Source organism: Populus alba, chromosome 1 (assembly GCF_005239225.2).
Source record: "Populus alba chromosome 1, ASM523922v2, whole genome shotgun sequence".
Taxonomy (NCBI): Eukaryota; Viridiplantae; Streptophyta; class Magnoliopsida; order Malpighiales; family Salicaceae; genus Populus; species Populus alba.
In genome coordinates, this window is record NC_133284.1 from 8,749,458 (window position 1) to 8,776,934 (window position 27,477).

At 31.5% G+C, this 27,477-nt stretch overlaps 2 protein-coding genes and 1 non-coding gene across 6 annotated transcripts; 1 reads left to right on the plus strand and 2 right to left on the minus strand.

Moving 5' to 3' along the window:
* Positions 1 to 6,094: 6,094 nt before the first annotated feature.
* On the minus strand, positions 6,095 to 10,150 carry LOC118033826 (ubiquitin-conjugating enzyme E2-17 kDa). The gene is made up of 5 exons (XM_035038948.2): positions 10,007 to 10,150; positions 9,831 to 9,917; positions 8,950 to 9,077; positions 7,812 to 7,916; positions 6,095 to 6,437 (listed from the first exon to the last, which is right to left on the minus strand). Exons 2-5 carry the CDS (start codon positions 9,898 to 9,900, stop codon positions 6,294 to 6,296), a joined length of 447 nt encoding a protein of 148 aa, XP_034894839.1. The 5' UTR covers positions 9,901 to 9,917; positions 10,007 to 10,150; the 3' UTR covers positions 6,095 to 6,293.
* A 6,800-nt stretch (positions 10,151 to 16,950) lies between these two features.
* LOC118033825 (probable inactive receptor kinase At4g23740) lies at positions 16,951 to 21,195 on the minus strand. 4 transcript variants are annotated; one of them, XM_035038945.2, is made up of 4 exons: positions 21,043 to 21,195; positions 20,867 to 20,909; positions 19,129 to 20,432; positions 16,951 to 17,912 (listed from the first exon to the last, which is right to left on the minus strand). In XM_035038945.2, exons 3-4 carry the CDS (start codon positions 20,360 to 20,362, stop codon positions 17,266 to 17,268), a joined length of 1,881 nt encoding a protein of 626 aa, XP_034894836.1. In that variant the 5' UTR covers positions 20,363 to 20,432; positions 20,867 to 20,909; positions 21,043 to 21,195; the 3' UTR covers positions 16,951 to 17,265. The 4 variants fall into 4 exon arrangements, with proteins under 4 accessions (XP_034894836.1, XP_034894835.1, XP_073266002.1 ...); XM_035038944.2 differs by having other exon boundaries at positions 20,837 to 20,909; XM_073409901.1 differs by lacking the exon at positions 21,043 to 21,195 and having other exon boundaries at positions 20,837 to 21,011.
* Positions 21,196 to 24,349: 3,154 nt separating this feature from the next.
* On the plus strand, positions 24,350 to 24,421 carry TRNAM-CAU (transfer RNA methionine (anticodon CAU)). The gene has a single exon. It is a non-coding gene; the product is annotated as a tRNA-Met (tRNA).
* Positions 24,422 to 27,477: the final 3,056 nt, after the last annotated feature.

Below are 27,477 nucleotides of genomic sequence, written 5' to 3' on the forward strand. Positions count from 1 at the left end.
TTAAATTGGTTAAAATGCCTCATTTATAAATAGAAAAAAAATAGTGTTAATTGAATATATTTTGTTTATAATATGCAAAAAGAGACGTTGTTGGGCAAGTATATACATATATATATATAAGATCATAGAAGGGAAAGGGAAGGGAAAGGGTGAAGAGACCTCTTGTTCTTATGTACATAGACTTGATAAAGCAGTGGTTGTTGCAAGCTAAATGTTGGATTAATGTAGTTGAAAGCGGGTGCCAAGCCCTCAGATTTAGGGTTTAGGTAGCCAACAAAAACAAGAAGGCGCAAATAAACTAATAAAGGGCGTTTCATTTCATCACAATTGTGACGGGGTTAGGTGTAAGTTTTGAATGCCCACTACTACTATTATTTTTATTATTATTAATAGAGAGTACCCTTTTTGGATGCCCCCATAATCAATGCATCATTATTTATGTGTCCTGCTTCTTAGATCTGTTGTTTTTTAATTTTGATATATTTTTAAGTAAAAAATACTTTAAAAACAATCACTACTATACACTCTGAAGCACCCACAATTAATTGTCCTTGCTTGTTAGGCACAGCTTTCTTCTTGCTATGAATACAAGGTAAGCATCAATGGTGGTGCAAGACTCAATGTAACTTGAGAGTCTAAGTTGCTCTTGAGGTATGTCTGGCAGCGCGGTGGAATTGGGGACGTCTTAACTCTTTGTTACAAAAATGTTGGCTACAAATACAAGTAGCAGACCTCTAATTTCTTGCTCTTATCTTAAAATGAAAGGACTTGCTCTCCTCTCTCTCCATAAATTAGCAGTCAAGTAGCATTGATGGCACCCCATCATCTTGATTTCAATTAATGCACGGCAATGTGTTAGACGTTATGTTAATTAAACCCAAGCACAACCCCGAAAGGCCACAAAGAGTAAATGTTTCAGAGCACGTACGTACTCTTTAATTTTAGAAATAAAATCATGGATATGTGTGATTAATTGGAGAGCAAGGGAATAGGAATAATCTGATACTGATTTTTAATCCTGAACCAGAGGTGATTAGCATTAATACAGAGATTTTCCATCAATGGTTGATCGATCGAGGGCAATAATTTGAAAGAATTGTTAATTATAATAAATTAAGTCAACTAAACGTACATGCCACCCAAGCACACGACCTCTGAAGGTCACAACCAGCAGATGGTTTCAGCGAGAGTGAAGAAGGGAAATAATAGATATTCACTGAATGATTAGAAAGAGAGTGGAGAATGATCATTTTGTTCCATAATGGGTTAGTTAATACTAAAACTCAATAAGTCTCTTACACTTCCAGCTCAGCAACTGCTCTGAAAACATGTGGCGACTCGACAATGGCCACATCATCCACTACTGAGATATTGAGTGGGGGTCAGCTTGTTCTTGTCATTCTCGTCTCCAGTTGAGACAAACCCTAATTAAGCAGATGAAACGGTGATTGGTTTAGGAGTTTGGATACCCTTAATTCAGGACGCTAATTAAGCTGACTTTCCAGCTCGTGTGCACGACTCCTTTGCCGGAACTTAAATTTGATTTCTTTTTCATTCATTATTAGGGTTTACACGTGCATGCAATTCTCAAATCGGAAAAGATCATATATCTGTGTGTGTGTGTGTGTGTGTGTTAACTTGATTAATTAAATACTCCAAATACAATGATTCTAGACATGAAAACACAGGGGTCACAGTGCCCCGGTGAAAATACAACTAAGCTTCATTTGCCTTTTCTCTTTCCTTTCTTTTTTCTTTCTTTTTGGCAGGGAAGGGAAAACACCACACTAAATATTTGCTGATATGTATTAATTTGGTATGGTTTTAAACTGTGTCCATTGTTTCCGGGCAATCCCAGACTAAGATGGTACGTATAATATATTGTGGTTTGTTGTGATATGGATACTTAGCATGCTCTAATTAAGTGAATAGGAAGTTGAAGTAGACATATATTTGTTGCATTCAAATGGAATAGAAGGCATGGACTACTCTTGTGTTTAATTCATTTGGTGGGTTGATATTTGATATGTTGCATGTGCAGTTAGCTAGCAGAGATATATATAGTTTTATCAGCTGCTTGTCTTATTTTTTAATTAAACAACCAATAGATCGATGTGATATTTTTTTAATGGAAATCAGAGGTTGGATTTTAATTAATTATGTACCAAGTTGATATAGATCATTGTATTTTAAATATATAATTCATTTGCTTGCTTAAGAGTACCAAAATAACAAGGGTCAAAGGTAAGGTGGTAATCCAATATACATTACTTTTGCAAAATGTCAAGTTGAAGCATATGTTGATTTAGAAAGATATCAGACACAACTCCTTTGGTTCAGTTATGCGCTAAACCTATGTGTATATAGATTTGGCCAAATACAAGACCCAACTCTTTAAAGTTCATCTACACTTTGATCTCAAATATATATGGATCTAAAGAGATCCAGACCTAACTCTTTTGAGTTCAATTACATGATAAGCCAGAGTTAATGTGAGTCTAACAAGATGTTAAGCTCTACTCCTTTGATTTCAATTACGAGTCAAACCCATGCACATGTGAATTTGGTAAGATATCAAACTCAACATTCTTAGATTTAAAATACTTCCACAGGCATGCGTGCGAACATATATCATCGATGGACTTTATAGGCTTTATATAGAGTCACATGGCTATCCCTATAACTCTTAACACACAATGTTAAGAACATATAATAGTTATTTCTCTACCCACTTGGTGTATAAAAGTCCTCCAAGAGTTTATTATATTTCAATCAAAATTAATGTTGTGTATAGAATGATGTATGAAAGACTTCTATAGGTCTTTTTTTTTTTTTTATCAATATTAATGTTGTGTAAAAGTAATTTCCATCAACATAAATATAATGTTGTGCATGAGACATTTTCTATGTGCTTTGTTAAAATTGTTGTGAGTTAGATTTTTTCATGTAAATTAGATTAAAAAAAGGTCTTCATGAATAAAAAAATATATTATTTTAGTTTGTTTGAAACACAACTATATACAAATCTCAGTGTAAATCACAAAAACTATTTGATTAATCAAACAATTTTTTTTATGTGATTGGTTAAAAAAAAATAGAAACTACAAATATCTCAAACAATCTCTTAATTTAATGGCTAAAAAGTTGAATATATTTATAAAAATCTAGCTCTTGTTTTTAAACATTAGTATAGCCTGTTCATCATACCTAGCAATTTATGGCTACTGAATTTTAATTTGAGCACTACCTACGTTCATTAAACACCTTTTGTTTTATATTTAAATGCTTCTAAAACAATAAATAAAAAGTGACAGAATGTAGCTGTAACGAGATATCTAAGAAGGAGGTTCGTTTTGAACAAACTGTGCATGCCTATGTCCAAGGTTTCTAGCCCAGTCCACTTATATTTTCATGCAAAATGTCTTTTCCTAGAAAAAATTTTTACGTTCCTAGTGTTTTGGCTCAAACCAAAAAATATACGCTTGTGATGAAAAAAACTCAATTACTTAAAAAAAAAATGACAAAGAAAAAGATAGCTTTCTTGATTTTGGTTCTATTAATGTTATCACTTCAATTATTGTCATTGTTTCTTACTTCTCTTACATTATACTTACAACAAAATAGTTCATCATAAACACTATAGTATTTTTAACATCCAAACATGTTTTATGCTACTATTTTAGTAGGTTGTTTGACAAAGAGAGCAAATAGTGCTATCATGTTTGCTATATGAATTCATAAAGGCACAAATTATAACTAAAAAAGAAAGAATGAATCTACCTATATCGAATTATGTGTCAATTACATTAGACTAGGGAGAACTCCTAACCAAAGAAGAATAAATAAAAGAAAGGGTGCAAATAAAGCCCAATTAATATTGGAAAATTTGTTTAAAAGTATGGTTAATGGATATATTTAAGGTCAAATTAAAAATGAAATACACTTTCTTTTTTGGTTAAAACTTTGTTTGAATTTAATCTTTAATATAGGCTCTTTAACATAAAACATTAATATATTTTAAATAAATTATGAATGAATGAGAAACTGACCTCTAAGAACCCTTGGTAGATATAATTTGATGAAATCAAAAACTCTCTAAAAGAATTATATTTGATATAGAAAAGAAACCAAACTTTCTTAGTGTTTATAAAGTACAAAGTTGAGAGGTTAAAGTTAGGTGTAAAAAACATTCAAGTTTTTAAGGGAGAGATGTCCTAAGTAAAGTGTAATTTGAACTTAAACTTGTGCATGTGGCAGCCTGGCTCATGCTCTGGACGAGCCTAGATAAGAGTATTGTAAAATAATATTTTGAATCACAAGAGAGTTTTTTGGCCAACTAAAATTTGAACTTAATCTTGGTCCATGAAAAACTATTTCTTTCAATCTATTATTTTATCCAACCTTTAAATTAAAGGAATTAATCAATTTTTACATAGCTTAAACAAAATTTTCAACTAAAAAAGCACATGTTTTAAATTCCAAAATGCTCAGGTTTAATTTTGGTTTATTATGGGTAATCAAAGCTATTTGTGGGGGAAGTCCATCAACTTTTAGTTTCTAAAATTCTCTATAAAAAGGGGCTGAAGAATAGTGTTTAAGGTTGTGAATTCTGTATTGTATTGACAATTTTTTTCACCTTATTTTTCAACATTGTTTTCTCATTTTAAACCTCTAATTTCTCTCTAAATTTCCTCCTAATCTATAGCTTAGATTTATTGAGTGCTATTTTCTTGGTTCGTTGGACTTTGTCTAGGAGGGTACCTAAGTAAGGTTGTGTTGTTGGAATTCTAGGAGGATTATTGAAGAAAGTCATGCTATACTAAATGAGGAGTAAAAAAGCTTTAAGAATAAAATATTAATCCTTGACAACATCAAAACTCGATAAATTTTAAAATATTTCAACAAGTAATTAAGTGCATTTTTTTTATTTATGTTTTAATATATATAAAAATATATTGTATGGTTAGTATGCATGTCAGAAGGATTTTTATATCAATTGCAAGTTTGATATATGTTTAAGGTGCATGATATATATATATATATATATATATATATATATATATATATATATATATATATATATATATCATGATTACAAGTTACTATATTGTAATTATATTGCATATTTATAACCTAAATATATTTTTATCACTTGTCTAGCTTGAACAACAATTAATTGCTCACAAATGAATCAACCAGGCATTGTGAGGTTGTGTCGTGTTGTCCTCGTTATTCATGTTTGTTTCGCTGCCGTTTAGGGTTGGCCCAGAAACGTTTTAGTTGGGCATCTGCCTGTAGTAACGTTTTAGGATACAGATATTGCTAGTGTCCCAATGTGTTGACTGTCGAATGCACGCTTTATTGCTTTCGTGTTCTTTCTGCCAAAATCTATCTTTCGTCTCTTTCCTCTCCCTTCCTGATTCGGAGCAAGAACAACTTTTGAAATATAGCATTATTTGTTCCTTAGGAGTCTCTCCCTCCTATAGACCTGGTCTAGGCAACATTTTATTAACCCCATATGGTTAGCCCTGTACCAGTGGTTAGAGCCTGCTAGTTTGCTCATCATAATCTGAAGCTTTGGAGTCAAGGCCTAGGTCCAGGGACAAAGAGCCTGTCTTACCTGCAGGTTCTGCTACCCGAACCACGAAACACGCAGCCTGCAGCCAGTTGCTTTATTGATTTTGTTGATGCCTTTTCCCCTTGGTCAGATTGTCTGTAAATACTATAGACCCCAGATCCTTCTCTCTTTCGCGTGTTCTTTTCCTGTTCTTCTTTTTTTGGCATTTTCCTTTTTATATTACCAAAAAAAAAAAAAAGGAAATCTTTACTGAATTTTTCCAAAAGCTGTTTCTAGTAAACAACTGAATCTTCTCCTATTCCCATGCAAAGAATAATCATGATGCATTTTAAGAATTTATCGCTGCAAGTTCAAAAGCAACTCTGTTCCTGGACTTCAACATTTCCGGTAATGGAAGGAAAACATGGATTGCAGTCACTCGTGTGATGCAGGTGTGCCATGGCGGATGAGGATCATCCTCCAAGTGGTCTCTGAACATGGTTTTGAAAATAGGGATGTAAGGTTGACACTGTAGGATATTCAAGACATTTTCTTCAAAGTTCTAAAGACAATTTCTCATACAAACAATTAAAAGCAGCAAATGTATATCAGGATGGGCAGTAATCAATCCTCTCCCTTTTGGTCCCCTCATATGAGGCACAGATCACACTTCTTCATTATACATGATAATTTAAAGACCAAGGCACTGGGAAAGAAGCCCTCCCTATCACACACGTTAACCCATTGCATACTTCTGGGTCCAGCTCCTTGCAGTTGTCTCGTATTTGCTCCTATCAGTCTTGTACATGTGGGCAATCTCAGGCACCAGAGGGTCATCAGGATTTGGGTCCGTCAATAAAGAACAAATCGAAAGCAGCACCTGAAAACATATGAATGAGAAGCTTTCTCCATTTGCATAGCATAAACAAATCAACCACAACTTGCAGAAATTGAATACAGCAGCACATCAGCGTATTATTTCAAGATTATGAATTATGATGCCATCAGGCCGTGCACTGCTGCTCCAAAGTCCCAAGCAAATATCTAAAACTATAGAAAGAAAACAAGGAATTGGAGAACGAATCCGCAACCATGATGGAATCATCTACAGAACTAAAGACTGCAAACTTCGGGGAAACCCTTCTTGCATTTGACAAATGTGCACATCGAACAGATTTTTTTAACTTTCATTTCAACTTAAAAATGGGAATAACAGCTAGTAAAAATCTCTTACATCATCCAGGCCTCTTTGTTTGTTGAAAAGTAGTTTCTTATGGAAAATAAATTCCTGAAAAGCAGATTATTTTCCAATGTTCGGCAGTTTCATGGCTATACCATAGAAAATAAACTGGAAAATAACTTATAAATATTTTAATATTTTTTGAAGTTTATCTAATATACATATAGCATTTAATGTAACTATCTAAACACTTACAATTAAAAAAAAAAGAAAAAAGAGAAAGAGATATAAAAAGTATAATTATAGGAAAAAAAGAACTTATTATATCATATATTTATACATATCTTATTTTATAAAATATAAATATTTTAAATATAATTATAGACATTTAACCTAGTTAAATATTTTTTAAGTAAATTTCATTTTTAAAACCTCAATTTTTAAAAAAATTAATGAAAAAGCCAAATTAGATCATGTTATTGCTTGAGAGTTAGATATTTGGGTTTTTTTAGTATGAAGACAAGGAAAGTGAGTTATGTGTGTAAAGACAAGGGAAAGTGTTTTCCGGAATTAAAGAAAAACACTTTCCTTGTGGGAAAGGGTTATTTTTGCTTTTGGTGGTAAACTACTTTCCTGGAAAGTAGTTTCTAAACATGGGAAACCTTGGAAACTACTTTCCAGGAAGGTAGTTTCCTTGAAACAAGGCCTTAAAATTTTAAAATTTTTATAATGTGTTCAGACTCTCATGCAAATCAAATGACTATCACTCCTCTGCACTCTAGATAACATTTAAAAACAAAAAAGAATCACGAATGAGACCTCAAAAGACTTGAGTCTAACAGCAGACTTTGTAGCATGTGATCAATTTCATGACTACATAAGTTATTTTCTGATGGTGCATTTATATAGGACGTGACAATCAAAACATAAACACAAGCAAGTAAAACAAATTTTCCATGTAAATGCAGCAAAACTCAGAAGTTTATTTTTCCTTATTTTGCTCAGTATATCTTTTTTTAAGCACAAAAGTATGAGGCAGTATAATATCAGACAGCCTATCTGCAAAATAACAACCTTGGATATGGTAAGGGCAGGGCTCCACTGCTCTTTCAAGATATCAAGGCAAATGCTACCGTTGCTGTTGATATTCGGATGAAAGACCTTTGTCCTGAATGCAACCTGCAAGAACATCCAAGAGAATAGCAACACGGTGAGTAAAATAGAACAATAAGAAAATAAACTCACCCATTTTATGAAAGCTTCTCAAAATGTAAAACCAAATGATGATAACCAATGAAGCCATTTCAAAGACAGGTCAAAGAAGAATGAGAAACCTCTCGCTGGTTATTAGAATTTGATACCAGGAGATTCCAAATTTGATGAGGTGAAGCACAAAGTGCCCTCAAATGCACTGATTGTTTGCTCTTCAAAGGGAAATAATAGTATCCTTCTATTCATCTGCATTGAGTACTGCTCACAGACATTAGGACTAACAAGAATGATATCTACCTTGAATTCCCACTAAAAAAAGAATAAAAATCTTCCAATAAGAATTTTTTTAAAAATCTAGAACATGTTCCAAACTGTGGACATGACTCTCTCTCCAGGCACAAGTTCTCGAGCTCCTATTATCTGTTCTGGCACTGGTTTCACTATGGGCCTCTGTTAAAAGAAAATACTCATCTCCAAAGGAAAGGCAGCCGCTTGGTTGGGGCAGACAAAAGAAAAATCCTTCAAACTAAACCCTTGTTTTGATGCCAGCAGATGCTCTTCATAAATCCACAGTTTGAATCTTTTGGAACCGATAACAAAATGGTATTCTTGAAGGTCCGCATGAATACATTTTAGCTATGAATGTTCCCAACAACCAAAGAGCACCAGTTAATGCAATTGCGGTCACAGCTATAAACCATAACCACCAGTTTTAAGTTGGGTATGATGTCTATGCAGGGCGCTTCAGCAACAGGCATATCAGCTTACACATAACATTTCAAGATGAACTCCAGTTATGTTTTCCTAGAAGGAAAACAAAATCCTGCCATCTTTCTTAATGACTCAGGTATAATGTTTCATGCAATATACCCAATTTCTGAAAGTGCCATAAGTTGGAGTGTCTAATCCAATGATGGTAGTGTTGAAAGCAAATGACAAACTAGGGAAGAACAAATGAATAAGCCATGTGATGATGACATTGTTAAAGTGAATCAAGTACCTTGGGAGGTTTAAATGGATAGTCTGGAGGAAAATGAATTGTGACTAGAAAGACTCCTCCTGCATACGGACTATCAGGAGGACCCATAATCGTAGCTTGCCAATGGAACATGTCTTCAGCAACAGGGCCTGAAGATGCATATCAACCAAAGCAGAGAAAATAAGAACAATTTTGTTCTAAAACTAGCAAAAAAACACCGGTTTGGAAGTTATTCATAGTAAACCAGAAACAAAGAAAAGCAAAAGAAGCTGATAGAAGTGCAGTGTTCGCAACATAAAAAGAATTGATGTGCGTTTCCAATCAGAAGTTTTCCAATAGAATGGAAAAAAATGACTATTACGTTTGTGGGCAGAGCTTTTTACTTGCCCTTATAGCTACTCCATAGATTTCGAACGAAGAATTATCATAGGTCCCGAAAGAAAAATTCTTTAATTTTGAGATTTAACAAGACTGTACCATAAAAATATAAAGGAAACAGTATAAGAAACACTGCAGATTGAGGCTCGGCCAAAAAATAAAGAAGAAGACAATGGTCCATGATTCATATTGCTCGGTATATAGGTATAGCGCTTAGAACATTCTTATCTTATTAGCACAAACATATAGACCGATTTCGTCAAGCTAAAACTCCATTTAAACAAAATAGCCAAACGATCACAACTCTCGAAAAATAAATAACCTTTTTTCCTTTCAAAACCAGGATACATCACACATGTAAACAAAAACTTATGAGACCTTATTTTATCAGAAGAAAAAACACTAAATCTTTCCATAAATTCCAAAAATCAAAACATTTGCATATAAAGGCAGCTCCTTTCTTACACAAATGAAAACGAAAAAGAAAACCCAGAAATAAAAAGCGATTACATCTCGATTTGTACCTGCGCTGCAAGAAGTAGGAGGGTCTTTCTGGAGATCCTTGAGTTCTTTCAAGATCCGTTTCGATGCCATCACTCAACAAAATCTCCCTGTAAATTCACACCAGATCTTTCAATCAATCAAAACTTAAAAATACCATAGCACAGTTGCATGTGATCAAAGATAGAACGCGGAGTACCTGGGAGATCCTCCTTGTTATTATTATTGACCGTAGATTCTTTGAAATGGGAAAATGAAATGAGAGAGAGAGAAAGAGATTTCAGTTTTATATGACCAGAGAGCTATTGGATTATGGTGGGGTTGATGTTAGTGTGTATTGTCTTGCTTGTGATTGGTTGATTCCCTTATGTGGGACCGAGTGTCATTTTGAGATAGACTCTTTTAAGTCCTTGGTGTTCATGTAAATTACACGCGTGTCTCTCATGTTTTTTCTTTTCTTTTTTCTGTCCTTTTTCCTTTCCTTTTTGTTTTAATCCCTCTAATTGAATTCTGGGCACCCTTTACCCTTACAAGTATTAATAATAAAATGATGAAATAAATAAAAAAATTAAAAATGAGAGAAAAAAATATTTATAAATCCAACGGTCCCTTTATCTGCTAACTTAGGTGACTAGTGAGCTGGTAGATTAAAAATCACACAATAATTTGAAGGGTGAAGGGCGGCGATAGCCATTTCCAAAACTAGACTATAAGGATTAGAATGCCAGGAGAAACAGAATTGAGGGATGAGAATGTAATTCACTAAACGCGGTTTTAATGGTTGATGTGTCTTTTCCACGCGTTTATGTTTCGAGGTTCAAGTGGTCGAGGTCGGAGAAAGGGAACCTATTAAACGACGTCATCTGCTTGTTTCTGATAGCATGCATAGTGTAAGTAACAAGTAATGATTGCTATCATATCACATCCCGATTTCTTTTATTGATGATAAACAATTAATTAAATTGAATTCAAATTAAAAAGATAAAAACTAGAAGAGGAGGGGTGAGTAGATATTATTTATTATAATATTTATCTTTAAATTTTTATCTATTTATTTTTTAATTTTGTTTATATTTTTTAATATTAAATTTATTTAAAATTAATTTTTTTTCTATTTAATTTCTGTGAGATTATCTTAATTTTTTATTCTGAAGTCCTGGTTTAATAAATTAACAGAATTGACTTGATTTTTTAAAATTAATTTTTTTATCAATTGCATACTTCAATATTAGGTTTATTAGAAATAAGGTTTGGTGATCTATTTTGATTTTTTTGAATTGAATTATGGGTATAGTAGGTTAAGCCAGGTTAATTTAAGTAGTTTTTTATACCTTTTTTAATTATTTATTAAAAAAAAAATATTTCAACACTGAGTTGATTAAGAATTGAATTTTATAATTTGTTTTTGATTTGCTTTATATTAGGTTATCATGATCTGATGATCCAAGTTACGTGTTTTAGAAGTTAACCCGGGTTGACTGAGGTTATTTTTTTGTATTTTTAATTAATTTTTTTTAATTTCATCCTTCAACATTAAATTTAAATTGGAATTCATAATTTATTTTTTATGAGGATATTACAGTCTTATGACACAACATACATATTAATAGATTAACCTAAAATGATCATAATTAATTCAATATATTATCATGTTGATATTTATATAAAACAAATATCATTTTGAATATTTATTTCAAGTTAAACTATGTTTTTATCAGTTATTCGAGTTATATTTGAACTCGTTAAGTTGATCAAATCACATCAAATCAATCCCTGCATAATTTAAATTTTTTACCTACTAAAAAAAATATTAAAAAAAAACTAAATATTATTTTTACATGGAAAAAAAAAATGATACAACTTGCAGTGTAATGAAGCCAATAATCTGGTTTATCCTCTGTAACTGGATGTGTTTTCTTGCAAATGTGGGCTAAAAGGGTGAAAAAAAGAAAGAGAGTAGCCGTAAAAGTGCCAAGGATAATTTGAGTAACCGTTCGCCGAATGCAATGATTGGAATTAGAGAATGACTAGATATTTGGCATATGCTTTATTGCGGCCAGATATTTTTTTTCAAATAAAAATAACATAAAATATATATATATATAGAGAGAGAGATTTTTCCATGTTTTTATAATCAAATAAATAAAAAATTATAAGTATTAATAAATAAAAAATATGAATAATAACTAAAAAATAAAAATAAAAAAATCAAGAGACGGATGTAATCAAGATATTTAATCTCACAGGTCAAGACATTTATATAATTGTATTTTTTAAATTTATTTATTAAAATAAATTTTTTTTGCTCAAAGAAACAATAATAAAAATACAAATACAAATTAAATTGATTGAATAATAATAAAAAAAACAATATTATGCAAGGTTGCATATATTATAAATATTTTTTGAAAATAAAATTCATCTATATAAAAGATAAAAAAAATATATAGATTAATTAGAAAAAATCTTTAAAATTTAAATGTATAACAAAAAAAATTGTCATTTAAAAGAGGTTTTCTAAACAAAATGAAAAGAAAAATGGGAATTAATTTAAATATAAATAAAAAATTAGAGAAAAAAACTATATATAAAAAAGCATTAATTTAAAAAACAAATAATTAGAAAAAAATAATTTAAAAGAGAAGGAAAAAAAAACAATGGTTAGGCGCTGATGCGTCTGGCAAACCCATGTGACCCATTTTGTCAGGGCTCACGCAGCTAGGCTCTTATTTTTTTAAATTGTAACTGAGGCATATGACATTTTGTCCTTCCTATTTTTTTTTTATGCGTCGTTTGATTTTAACCAGAAAGTGGTTAGGAAAACGTGGAATTTGTTTTTTAACCTAGAACTCGTTTTTCAACCTCTTTTTACCCAAAACACCGTAGTAATCGTGATAAATTTATTTATGGTTTTAAACCAAAATATCACCTTGAAAATCAAAATTAATCTGCAAAAAAATCAAACCAGTCCCATATTTGATTTTTCATGAACTTTAAGGGGAAAAAAAACACTTAATATAAACTCTTCTTATCATATAAAATCACTTGACACAAATATTGATCGTTATGGTAATCTAAAATAGTGTTAATGATATTTCTCTCTCTCTACTACCAAAATATTGTAACCTCTCGCTCTTCTCTTTCAATTATGGACTAAAAATAATAAAAATAAATTTTTGTACTAAAATTGATTTTGGAAGAAATTGAGGCACCAAAATCATATAATTTTTGTTATTTTTAAAGTTAGAGGACTGAAATACATATTTTCTAAAACTTTTGACACATCATACATATTTGATGCCTTTTTAATTTTGGCTCTTATTATTTCAATTTCACTATTATCTAAAAAATCCAAATCAACGGGCTTTCAATCAGGATTAAATCATCCAAGATAAAACTTTGAATACTAAAATAATTTTATAAAAATGAACAAGGCCATCCATAGTGTTATTTTTATTTTTTAAAAAATCATGTAGTCCAAGTCAACTACAATAATTCTATTTTATTTGAATCTTTATTTTAAGATGATCCCCTTTTCATTTTAAATCTTTGATTTTTCATTATATTATTTGATATTTAGCTATCTTGATCCGCCGTTTCCTTTTCTTATTATCTCACGATCTAATCTTTATGTGTGCGTGTGTATATAATTTTATAAAAACAACTAGTACAATAACAAAATATGCAAAGGTGTAGGAAATTACGAAACAATCGCAAATTGATTGATTTGCATTAAAAAAAAATTATATTCATTTTTGTATTTTTTTTAAAATATATTAAAAAATAAAGGTTAAAATGGGCTATGACAGTCATTATGCTTGTGTGACGCTTTTAAAAATATATTTTTATTTTATTTTATAGCAATTAAAATAAATATTTATAAGAAACTTGAACATTAAAATTATAAAGGAAAATATATCCTTTTTAAGTAAAAATTCATCTTTCTTATTCCTATATTCGTTTTTATTTTGACTAATCATGTATTTTTTTATCATCAAAAGTTTTTTTAAAATAAAAACGTAAAGCAATTAAAATAATTATTTGAGAAATAACAATGTTTCAAGTTAAATAGAAAAAAATACATTTATTTAATAAATACCCTCTTATTTCATAAAAATAAATAAATGAAAATGCTATAACCTCATAAAGAGAAAACAATATTTAGAAGCTTAATTACCAACAAATTAAACGCCAAATGATAAATTAATAAAAAAAATGAATTTAAAAAATAAATAAAAAGATTTGATTTGAGTCAGCATTTCAAATTAATGACAAGTTGTGAGATTAGGATAAATCATACAAAAGAAATTGAATGAAACAATAAAAGTTAACCCTTGAGCAAATTAAATAATGAAAGGCAAGAATAAAATCGATAAAAAAAATGTTGGAAAAAATCTGGAGCTACTAACCCATGATTTAAGATACAATAACAATATAACTCCATTTAAAGGATGGAACTAGAAAACAAATAATTTAAAAAAAAAACTTAAAAAAAAATTGAAGTCAAATCGGGGTAATTTTTGAAACCTTGTGATCCGGATCATAATATCGGATTACCCTATAGAAGGCAAATTCAAAAAATTCACGAAGAAAAATTCTTAATCTTCCAAAACTAAAAAGAAAAAAATCAAATAGCAACAAAAAAAATAAGAATTAAATCTGGTATAAAAAATAAATGAAATAAAACAACGATAGATGAAATTAAAAATAAAATAAATCAAGAAAAAAAATAGCAATTAAATGAATAAGAACCAAATCCAGTATCAAAATTAAATAAAAAAAAATAAGGGATTGAATTGAAAAATAAAATAAATCAAAGTAAATATAAAATACCAAAAAAAGTAGCAATAAAAAAAATAAGAATTAAATATGATAAACGAAAAAAATTGAAGGAGGATAAAATTAATAAAAAATAATAATTAATTTCATAAATTATTTCAAATAAAAAATATTAATCAAAAGAATAGGAAATAAATTTGAAAAAAAAAACAAATTAAAAGATTATTTTGAGAAAAATATAAGGGCTATCATGAAAATCATGAGGGAGAGAGAAAATTTAAAAAAAAAAGACCTCGTTAATGTCATAGAAAAGGTTTTTAGATTACATTTGCTGCTTTAGGATGGAAAAGCTATTGAGAGAAATTGAATGACATCTTGGAAGCCACCATTAGATCATTGTAGGATGCGTCACGTGTTGATCAAATGACATGGACACCACCCACATGCTAGGACGTATATGTGCTATATATTTTTTTCTTTGAAATAATATATATATATATATATATATATATATATATATATATATATATATATATATATAACAAGGTGAAAAGAAGGAAAAAAACATTGCTTTTAATGATTTTTTCTTTCAAATGTAATTTTGTTATTTTAGTGTGCTTAAGAAAAAAGATGAATAAGCCCCTAAGTATTAGTTTTTTTTTTTTATTACTTTTAAAATAATGAAGTAATTTTACTATATTAACAAAATAAAAAAAAAATTCAATCTAACCCAATCAATTTGACAATCATTAATGTATCGTGTGAAAGAAGATGATTTGATTTTAGTCATTTTACTCTTAACAGCAAAGCCATGGTTTTTTTTTTTTTTTTTAGAGAAAAGCAAAAACATAAATACATTATTCTAATCAATAATATTTTGTGCCCTGAGCCTTTGGTGTTTTCCTAAGTTTTTTTAGTTTTTGATAATATTATAAATTAAAAAAAATAGCAGCCACCCCACCCTTTTATCCTAGCCGGATTCCGGCAACCCAAACCCAACAAACCAAAACAGTAGCACAACAGACCCACACAGATCCATCACTGGCCTTTAGCACACCCTCCTCACCACTGGACAACCCCCCCTTTCTCCTCCACGCCACCATCGCAAACCTAATCAACGTCGACTAAAACGAACCCGACCACTATTCCTGGATAGGCCCCTTTTCTCCTCCATGCCACCACCTCAAACCACCATTATAGCCTTTCCAGTTTCCACAATAATGACACAGAAACTAATCTAGACCAACCGGACCCATCTCTTTTGTTCCTCTCTTTTCAATCGGCCAAGAGTCACCCTCCTCTTCACTTCACTATGCCAACCACCACTATCAATTCCTTAATTTCATTGTGACTCATAATAACCCAGTCCACCATCCCCCGATCAACAACCGAACCATAGATCCAAGATAAACCACCAGTACAAGTCAACGAGCAAAAACCCATCTCTCACAAAAAATTTTTTTTGCAAAAATGTTTGCCCTTTCTCTTTGCATTACTCTCCAGACCTGAGAAACCCCCCTCTTTCAGTACTTTTTTTGCAAAATCCCTAATGCAATCTCCCTGCACATTCCTACAAGAATCGTTGCACTTGTTCTTGAAGCTGTCGTTAGGGCGTAAAAACAATCTTCATCTCCTAAAACTAATAATAATAATAATAATGAGGCGCAATCTTTCTGTGATCTGGACGATAAGGGAGAGAAGATGAAAACATAAAAGCTAAAAACAAAGAATGAACGTGTCCTCTTCTTTATTTATTCAACTAAAAAAGAGAGTATTAATCTTTTCTATCATTTTGGCTTAGGGGAGGAGGAGGAGGAGGTGGCCAGTGATGCTAACTGAATTATAGACTCGCTTCGCTCCCCCCTTCTAGTTCTACCTCATTTACATTTTGTTTTTCACCGAAAATAAATAAATACAACTCTAAGCTTGGAAGGACATGAGACCCTAGCCAAAAATAATGCTAGGGTTTCAAGATGACAGAAGAAAGGCATTTGTGTGAAATTCACTAGTAATTAATGCAGCTTCAATCTTTATTTTTTAAATGAAAAATGACTTCTTTTTTTTTTTTTTTTTTAAGTTACTATCACAAATCTACTTGGTTGAGGCTGGTCTGTGAAGACCTTGATGGTGGGCTGGCTTGCAAAAAGAAGCCTATAGCTATGGAACCTGAGCCTCATAATTGTTGCAGGCGAAAGCAAAGAGAAGCAACCTGATGATCAATTCTGCCATTACAGGAAACTTGGTAAACAAATCAATAGTTTTAACTCTCAGAATATCAGTTTTTAGCACCAAAGCAAACTGGTTTTCAGACGAGCAATCACAGTGGGGCATCAATGTTTGCCCTGTGATGTAATAATTCAGAAATATGCAACTAGCATGATTTTGCATTCAATCAATCATATCAGTTGAGAGAGAATGTTTTAACATTTACATGGATCTATAAGCTGCTGATGTACAGAACCACTTTCTCGGGCGTCAACAGTCCACTGATATGCTGATTTGACCTACCTCACCTCTCAAGGTTATAGATGATAAAAGTTTCATCGGAATTAGTTCATTGGAACAGTTCAGAAAAATTGAGATGATGATAAACAACCAGACTGGAAAAAATAATAATAAAAAGATTTAAAAAATAAAGAAAAGGGCAGACCCAGTGGCTCAGCTTGCTCTTAATGAGATTCAGGATTCTCTTTCAATCACCAGAGCTGGTGGTGTAGAACTTTCAGATCTGTTTTGAGGAGATTGGTGATTCTCAGTGTCCATCTGTCGGACATTCTCTATCATTCTCACCACATCCGTCATTTTAGGTCTTTTATCTGGCATCCTCGCCACGCAGGACATTGCTATCTGCAACATCTCCACCATCTCTTCTTCGATATTAGGATACCTCATCAGCTCAACGTCAAACACTTCAGCTGTCCACTCCTCTCTAACAACAGAATGAACCCACCTGACTAAGTGGATAATCTCATCACCACCCGTGGTATGAATTGGGGACTTCCCAGTAAGAAGCTCCAATAACACCACTCCAAAGCTGTAGACATCAGAAGGCTGCGCAGCTTTCCGGGTGTCTGCTACTTCAGGGGCACGATAACCAGCAGCACGAGCAATAGGTGGGGCTAATGGGCTTGTTATAGTCGCCAAACCAAGATCAGATACACAACCATACTGCTGAGAATTAAGAAAGATGTTTGAGGATTTGATGTTTCCATGGACAAATTTCCCGCCATTCTCTGCATGGATACAGGCAATGCCTCTTGCTGCACCTATAGCAATTCTCATTCTGGTGTCCCAATCAAGTGGGACTCGCTCACCTCCTCTTTTTCCTGCAAAAGTTACCTATGCATCTGAGGATACATGCAACTCTCAAGTCATTAACCAATTTACACATGATGAAAATAGGATGGAGGAGATCAACAAGCATCCACCACACAGTGTGTCCTAGAAAATTCTCAAGGTCGAGGAAAAGCCATACTTGATCGCAAGTTTGGACTGTTCCACAATCAGAAAACCACGCTAGAAAGTTGTATGCAGTTCAATGATGGCTTATATGACTAACCAACCTTCACCTGCACTTAGATGAATCTTCATGTGACAAGCACTCAACTAAAGAGCAAAGCAACCTATAATGGAAGTATTGTAGTGTAAATTAAATTGTATTAGAACTTTTATGTCATAGTTTTTCAGTCATGTTTCACATGGATCTCATCACTAAAATGACTACTAACTGATGTCGTGGATTTTCTGTTAATTATACATCCTCTAACCGCATAATGTTCACATATGGGAAGAAGAAAAATCAACATACTTCAGAAAATCATGCCTCCTACATTATCTCAACAAGTCCATCTAACCCTTGAAAAAAAGTATGAAAATCTATTTCCTTTTCAAGTATCTCAGTACTCAATTCAACCACAAGCTTAACTACAGTTTAGGAAATGATTCCTCTTTTGATTGCACTCAAGGACCACAGTTTCTGTTAAATCTTACAGCTTTGCCAAATTATCCCTAATTAGGACAAAGCATATACTTCGCTGTCACTATTACTTGCAGACGTTCTTTTGGCAAGTAAGAGTCACAATCCATAGAGGATGAAACGACAACTCCATATGTACTTCTCCAAAGTACACTACGCTTAGCAAGGCCAGCAGGACATATCAAGCATGAACTGAAGCCCATTTCAAAATAGCAACAGAAGTAGGCCACCTTGCCCTTGAGTTGTGGTCCTAATGGAGATGTGTTTCAACAAGCATATATCATATATTAAGCAAATATGTATTAGAGTATTAACCCATCTAGAGGATGAGTAGTGAATTTCCTCCAGTTAAGTTAAATCAGAATTCTCACATGAATAATCACAGCCATGTCAGTAACTCAAACAGAACCTGCATGCATGCTGAATGAATAGGATTTGAAAGCATCTCCTTCCAAAAGTGAAGATTAAAAATATTGGCATTTTTAATTTTGCTGTTTTAGAAATGGCAAGCATAATTGAACTCCTAGCATTTAAGAGAACAAAGGATATTGGAAAAGGCAACGTACCATGGAGCATGGAAGAAATGCTCCCCTGACTGTAATAATCATACACCATCAGCTTCTCATCTTTGGAATAGTAATAAGCTTTCAGTTCAACCACATTCTCCTGCCGAATACTTCCAACAACCTCCATCTGCTGCTCGAAGTCCCTCTTGCCAACACTCACTTCCTTCAACCTCTTCACGACCACCGTGGTTGCATCCTCCAGAATCGCCTTGTAAGCCATACCAAATGTACCCTTTCCCAATACCTCAGCAGAAGCCCTCAACAAATCCTCCAAATCAAATGCATAGTTACACCCCTCAAAGAAAGTCAATCTATTATTAGCATCCTGACTCCTTGACACCACTTTCTCCGGTGACATTCCTCCTTTAAGTAACTTCCCTGGAAACTGAGCCTCGCCCTTCTTTCTCGAGCAACAAACAGCTATGAAGAAAACAAATGCTAAAAGCCCCAAAACACAAGAAGCAACTATAATCCCTAGCAAAGTTTTTTCACCAAGTCCCCTCTTATTCCTAGATCTTGGATAAGGTGTGTCAGATGGAGTAACAACCGGCGAAGCATGAGGAGGAAAAGTTTCAAATGGAATATTGTTACCAGAAAACACTGAGTTAGGGAATCTTCTAAGTGACCTTGGTACACTCCCACTAAGATTATTATTAGACAAGTTTATCTGATGCAGATTTGGCAAATTAAAATCAGGGACTTCACCGGAAAGAGAATTGTTTGCGAGATTCAAAGCAGCAAGGTGACTCAAGTTCGAAAACGAATATGGAATACTACCATTAAACCGATTATTGGACAGATTAACAATTGTAAGATTAGGCCAAAGTGAGAAATCAACTGGCAGCGACCCAGATAAATTATTATATTGAAGATAAAGAAAAGACAAGTTCTTTAAATTAGAGATATCGAAAGGAAACTCCCCACTAATACCATTGGATCTAAGGCTCAAAATCTGCAATGCCGAGAGACGACTAAGAGTGTTTGGTGGAATTGGGCCATGAAATCCAACACCAGGCAATCTGACAGCAATCACACGAGCCCCATCTCGACTGCAAATGACTCCAGTCCAGTTATTGCAAACAGGAGAGCTCTCATTCCAGTTCAAAGACCGAGAATGTGGCAAATTGTTCACAAAATCAAGCAATGCCTGCTTATCCTCCACTGGGTCTGAATTTACTTGAAAGAAAAGAAACTCCACCAGTAAAATGAGACACAGAATGTGCTTAGCTTCCATGGATGCAAAAAACGAGCTGTTTCTTGCTTTTACTTTGGAGGGTTTTGTTTCACTTTCTTTCTCTCTTTCCCTGCAAAAATGGTATATGGTTTCAAGCCAAGAAAAAAATAACCAAAGAAAATCCCAAAAAATAAAATAAAAAAGTCACCAAATTTTAAAAATTGAACACAGAACGTGGATAAACGAGGGAAAAAGAGAAAAAAATCCAGACTCCAAGATAATTGTCTAAAAAAGTAGAGATGAACTCTGGGTTGTTTTAAACATTAAAGAATGAAACTTTTGCAGGCTTTGAATAATGGGTTTTGGTCAAAAAGCGGATTCATTTCATTTTTTAAGGCAAAAAATTCTTCACCAGATTCAATGCTCTTCTCTTTTTGTTCTTTGCTTTCCCTACTTCTTAGCTCCATTTCTCAAAACCCCAAAAACACACAGCACAAAACCCAACATAAGATAAGCCATCACAACCATACTCACAACCACATCGTACACACACTTGACGCACACCTTAATTTGTCAGATCTGTAACAAAGCACCCTCAAGCAGAACCCTGTTAAAACACCAACAAGACAAACTAGTCACATACTAAGAAAATGCATTGCAATGAATGGCACGTTGCATGACAAAGATGAATTAGATAGAAAATGAAAAATAAAATGAACAAAAGAAATGTGAAAATGTACAAGTTATGATTTCTTTGAAGGGTAAAGCAGCATGACAACAATAGTGCTCTCAGTTCTGAAAAAGTACTCTTAGATAAAATCTGTCAAGATTTTCCATGATAAAAAATATATATATGTGGAGAGAGCTGAAAAATGCGAGAGAAATAAATTGACAACGGCTCTGTTTCATAGTTTTTTTCGGTAACCGAAAGTAGAAATATGTGAGTTTCTGGCTTAAAATTATTATGGTTCTTTAATTTTTTATACTTAGTCAAATCAAGTCCTTCACTTTAATTTTTTTCAAATGAACACTTATATTTCAAATTCAAATCAGTTTATCCTATATTAGTGCATTGGCGAGCGTCCTGCATGATAAACTAAATTTTTTAAAATGAAAAAAAAATATAGGATTTTTTTGCAATATTATTAAAAATCTCTTTACTTGGATTTTTATCTAGCTTAAGTTTTCAACAAAACTATATAAAAGCTAACTCGATGTCAATTGAGTTATTTAATAGATTCAAATAAAACCTCAATAACTAGTTTTTATTTTAAAAAATTAATTTTGAACGATAAAATCAAGAAAAAAATTAATAAGGCAAGAAATAAAAGAAAATATTGAGTCACATCAATTTTTAAAATCAATAACCCGAATTATCATACTGAAAATATAACATATGAAAAAATGATGAAACTCAATCCCTGACAATAAATTTAATATTGAACTTGATTTAATTATTGTTGAGTATTTTATTTAGTGGGTTATAAGCCCTTCCTTGTTTCTAGTTAGAGTTTTAATATTTATATGGTATTTTTTTAAAATATTAGAAAATTGATGATGAATAAAGTTGTAGACTTTTCTAATTCATATTCTTTCTTTATTTTTTTTTTTTTTCTTTGATTTCTTCTTCTTAACTTATTACTTTATCTTCAAATTTCTTTTACCTCGCATCATTAATTTACCTTGAATGAGGAATATAATGTTTTGTAATTTTGAGACTTGCTTTTTATCATGGCAAGCAATTTTCCATGACATCTGATGACAAGTGACAATAGACTGCTTTGCTCAAAAAGAATTTACTTCAGTAAATGTGAAGCCTTCGCTCAAATCCTTTCCTTTTATTTCTCTCTTTCCTTTTTTTTTTTTTTACCTAGTCATTTCTACCTTTCCATTCCTTCAGCTTTTTTCTATAATAAATATGCTATTTTCAATGAGATTTCACATAAATTAACAAGATCTAACCATCTTGATTTTGTTGCAAAAATAATTTGTAAAAGTACACAACATTAGGACGACCTTCGTTTTTAACCATCAATACAATATTAGAATCTCATTATCAATTATAAATTATTTCGACCCTCTTCTTTTAAGAAGTCATGAATTCAAAATTTTCTTCAGGGCAAACAAAAAATTTCTCTAAATATTGGCATGCTTCTGTCAGAGGACCGATGCCCTAAAAATTTATTGCGAATTACAAACAATAACCACTTAAGCATGGAATATATTTGATTTTTTAAGTGTAAACCATCATTTCAACCTAATAGTTTAAATTGTTAAATGATATTCTAGTATATGATTTATATTATTCTCTAACACATTTCCTCGAATGAAAGTCTTTTGAGCTTGAAACTTGCACAAACTCATATTATATTGTATATAATTTTTATTAAATAAATAGAAATGATGAAATTCAAACTCGTAATTATTTGATCATGAAGGCTCTGATACTATCTCAAGAAACTATTTTAATCTAATAGCTTAACCTGTTACATAAAATTTTATTATATAATTTATATTATTCTCTAACAGTAAGTAATTTATAATAAAGTGGTATCAAGAAGATCTTAACTTAACTTTTTTTTTTAAAAAAAAAAAACAAGAAGAAGATGATGTTGACTTGATTATCAACGGATTCACTTTTATATATATATATATATATATATATATATATATATATATATATATATATATAGATTTTTTTGCAGCAAAAGTCGCGATGATGCAGAATAAGACTTAAGCAATCTAACTTAGATTGCAATATCTCAACTAATTTCCTATGAAATTATAAACCTTGGAATTGATGAACCAAATAAAGTGAAATGGAGAATTAAAGAAATCCCTCTTCATTTTCAATTCTTGTCCAAACCAAAGCATTGCGGGGAAAAAATTTGATTTCGACGAGCTTTTCTACATTGAAGATGTGACCTAATTTAATAGTATAAAAAAACCCAATTAGGTTTTCACTTTTCACTTCGTGTTCCTCTCATTTTCATGAGCAACCTACTACATTAAGTAGTGCATGTCTCCATCTTTGTTCAACCAATTCTGAACCACCTCTTTAGGGTTTATGGCTCTTGTCCCAAAATCTCTTAGATCATCGGCCTTCCTTGTTGTCTACATGGTTTGGTCAAACGTTACAAAATTGTGCACAGGTTGCTCGTCAAGGTCAAACAAGCTTAAACTATTCATGCAACGACAAGTGTCTCAAAACCCTTTGGGCAACTCTGTTCATTCTTGACGAGAAGCATCCAAAATTCCAAATGGGATTATTATGAATTAAAGAAGAAAAACAAAAGGGCATCCAATTATTAAAGTTGTTCGAATAAAAGGTTGCAAATGGATCTTTCCATGGCTCCTTATTGGCTGGACCAATGCCCTTGTACATGAGTGAAAGAGAGGAGGATTTTATTAGTGTTGTGTGTTCAATTGGGGGAAGAACACAGGCATCATGACACGGTCTCCCTATTGCAAAAGCAATAATTCAATTTTGATTTGGTAAAAACTTGGCCTCTTCTGTTAGAGGCGGGGAATATTGAGGTAGGCTTGGTGTAGCATGTATTAGCTCCCTCTTTTTTATTAGATTGAAGTCACAGGACTCTTGTGGTCACGTAAAATGTATAATCTGTTTATTTTTGTATTTTAAAAATATTTTTTTAAAAAATAATTTTTGTTGTTTTTTAGATCGTTTTAATATACTAATGTTTAAGATAAATTTTTAAAAATAAAAAAATTATTTAAATATATTTTTAAATAATTTTTTTTTTAAAACAACCAATAATTAAAATATACAACATTATCCTATACAATAGCCCCCCTTTCGGCTCTATCTTGATGTCCATTGTGTATTATTATGAAATGCAATCTATTAAATTCTTTTGGGCTTTCGGTACACATCGTAGCCTAATTAGGTGAAGGGTATCTGTCTTGGCCACAGCCCACAAGGAAAAATCCACTGGTTGCTGTTGCGTTCAGATTGCCTTTTCCCAGGAGCTGAAATATTGCATTTAACTTTATAAATGCAACCTGCAAACACAAAGTGTACAGTGGATCAGAGTGGCGCAGCGGAAGCGTGGTGGGCCCATAACCCACAGGTCCCAGGATCGAAACCTGGCTCTGATAACAGAGTAGCTTCTCCGGCCATTAATTTTCTTTGACTTAACACAGGGGGATTTATTTTTTCACCCCTGTAAATTTCAAATGTTTCACTTCGGGCACTGAAGTTTAGAATTTCTTAATTTCAACGTTAAAGCTAAAGCTTCCGTGCCCGTTAAATAAATGTATTAACCAATATTAGATAGTGTCAAATGTAAGTAAAAACTTTTGATAATATTAACTACTGTACTAAAAGAACTGTATAGTTGTCACTGTTCATAGTGAAACTATTTCTCAATTATTTTGGTAACTTTTTAAGGATACATACTTATTTTGGTTTAATTGAATCATTTTGTGAGCTAATTTCATAAGATAAAGTTTTAAATTATAGCAAAAAGAGAAAATTAAAAGAGGAAGGACCACAATGTAAAACACGAAGAAAACACGTGACCAATCTCAAATTCATGAAAAAAAAGCTTTTCATTCCATCTATTTTTTATCTTAAAGTTTATTTTGTTTATTAATCTTTATGTTGGAGATATGAGAGAGAAACTTGTTGAAAATAAAAAAAGAAAAGAGAAAGTTGTTGGTTGACTGCCATTTTACGATAACCAAAAAAAAAAAAACCATCTTAGTTTCAACGAGTTTCATTCGAAGAAAGAATACATATTTATTTTGTTTAATTGAATCACTTTGTGACCTAATTTTATAAAATAAATTTTTAAATCACAATAAAAATATAAAATTAAAAGGAAGATGACCATAATGTAAAATACGGTGAAAACACGTGACCAATCTCAAATTAAAAAGTACTTTTCAATCCATCTATTTTCCTTTCTCCTCTAATTTAGTTCCTTAAGTTTTTGAAATTTTAATTTTGATCTTAAAGTTTATTTTATTTATTTTTTAGCTCCTATGTTTGGGAGAAGGGGGATAAACTAGTTGAAGACTGAAGGAGATAAAATGTTGTTGGTTGGCCTATATACTTTAGTGTTTTTGTTAATTTAAATAAATATCTCTTTTTGATATTTATTTGTGTATATAATTCTTAATTTATTTGATTAAATACATGTCTACTTTTTAGTTAACAATAAAAAAAAGGTTATATAAGTTAGAAAATGCTTTGATACTTTTTTTTATGTTAAAAGACAACTTTTAGTTTGAAATACCAGAGTTCTATTAATCAATTGTTTAAGTCAATAATAATATGGCTTAAACGAAAAGAAGAATACAAAATTACAAATTGTTCAAAAAATATACTCATAACAAATAACCTCGAAGCAAATTCATACTAAAATATATTCTAGATAAATGTTATAATCATGCAACAAAATCAACTTGCATAAAAACTTCTCACTTTATTAAATAATCTGTAACATGATTCTTCTCTCTAAGAACACGATAAAAAAACATAGAATGAAGTGAATTACATGCATTGAAGATATAATTAAATTCACCTTGCAAATACTATAGTCATATGATGTTTTCACCTTTAATCCAAATAATAACATTGTAAGAATCAGACTTCTCAGCCCATTGATTTGAAGAAGCATAGTTATAATAAGTATTAAAAAACAAAGCTTTTTGTATTGATAAAACATTGGCTTTATTGGAGTTTATATTACCTGTAGATCAATAAAAAATACAAAGAAATTTCCCTACATAATTTCTCAGAGCTCTACCAAATCTTGATAGACCTAAACTATCATTTGCAAAAGCATCAACATTTCATTTCAACATACATAAATAATAAGAGGTATCCATGATGAATCACTTCTTAGTCTTGTCTTATTAGACCACATGAGAAGGCCATTTGAAGAACATAGTAATATAGCAAAAACTCTTATCATTACAATTTGCTTAAATTGCAACTCGGTGAAAAAGTGAATAGTTGACATCATCTTAGTCAATTTCTACCTTATTAAAAATCATATTATTCCTAGTGTTTCAAATAGACTAGATTATAACAAACAAGAACAAACATCATAATTTTTTTTGTTGTTGCATAAAACAAATAATTATGCCATTTCATAATAAAAAAGAATAATCTAGTGAATGGGGTAGGATCCATTATTAACCCAACCAATCTACCAACTGTGACCATAAATTCCAAACCATATGACAATACAGTAGCATATAATTTGTAGTTTCAATCTCTTTTTTACAAAAATAAAAATTAAATTATTATCTTGTAGCATATTTTTTTGATGAAAAACAACAAGTAAGTTAGCTAGTTATTATATAAGTGTTGACATCGACAAACTTTAAACTATAATAGCTTAAAGTTGATTTTTTTTTCTTTTATGATAATCTTAAAGCTAAATAATTCTATAAAGGCTAAAATATAGTTTATTTCTTTTAAATTATTTGCTTATATCTTCTGTTCTTTTAAATTTTACACACACACACTTCAAGGTATAAGATAGCTAAAATTTTATAAGGTATTGCTATTTGATATTAACCAAGATTATGCTATAACAAAAAAAGTTAAATCGGAAGGCAAATTCACTTTGGTCATAATTTTTTTTAATTGCTATAGTGTAATTATTAATTTTCCCTTCCATAAAATCAAACATTTTTGTTTTAGAGGTATTTCTATCCTTTCACATGGCCTATTTGTCATTAAAGGATTGCCTAGGGGTAAAAGTATATTTTCTAATTTCTTAAGCATGATAAAGTTACCTAATTACCCCCAAGTCAAAAAATTTAAAGTTGGAACCCAAGGGTAGTTACATCTTTTTATTTTTTAAACATAGTAAAATGATAATTTTATCACATAAATAAAAAAATAAACTATGCATCAAAGGGCCTTTTATTCTTTTCACTTCAGGTTTTTTATTATCTCCGGTTTCATCAAGGGCAACTTGATATTTTAAGAATAGTTTATTGCTATTTAAAAAAAGATTGTTAGTCCGTGCAGAGCCTTCCATCGACCAAAAATGCTCTTCTATCATGTTGTTGGAAGAGCCACCACGTCGTTTTCCTGTTGGCACAACGTGTGTCAGCGGTGGTGGAGTGGTTTGTCACCGGCAAAGCTTTCTTTGTTTTTTTTATTCTTCTTTGTCCTCCTCTGAAAATTGCAA

Bases quoted from the DNA above. Each gene is read 5' to 3' on its own strand.
- LOC118033826 (XM_035038948.2), bottom strand. From the start codon at position 9,900: ATGGCATCGAAACGGATCTTGAAAGAACTCAAGGATCTCCAGAAAGAC. The intron at 9,078-9,830 runs GTACAAATCGAG...ATGCATCTTCAG, and splicing joins TCCTACTTCTTGCAGCGCAG to GCCCTGTTGCTGAAGACATG. The intron at 6,438-7,811 runs GTTGTTATTTTG...ATATGTTTTCAG, and splicing joins CTGCCCTTACCATATCCAAG to GTGCTGCTTTCGATTTGTTC.
- LOC118033825 (XM_035038944.2), bottom strand. The intron at 17,913-19,128 runs GTACGTTGCCTT...TAACTTTTGCAG, and splicing joins CATTTCTTCCATGCTCCATG to GAAAAAGAGGAGGTGAGCGA.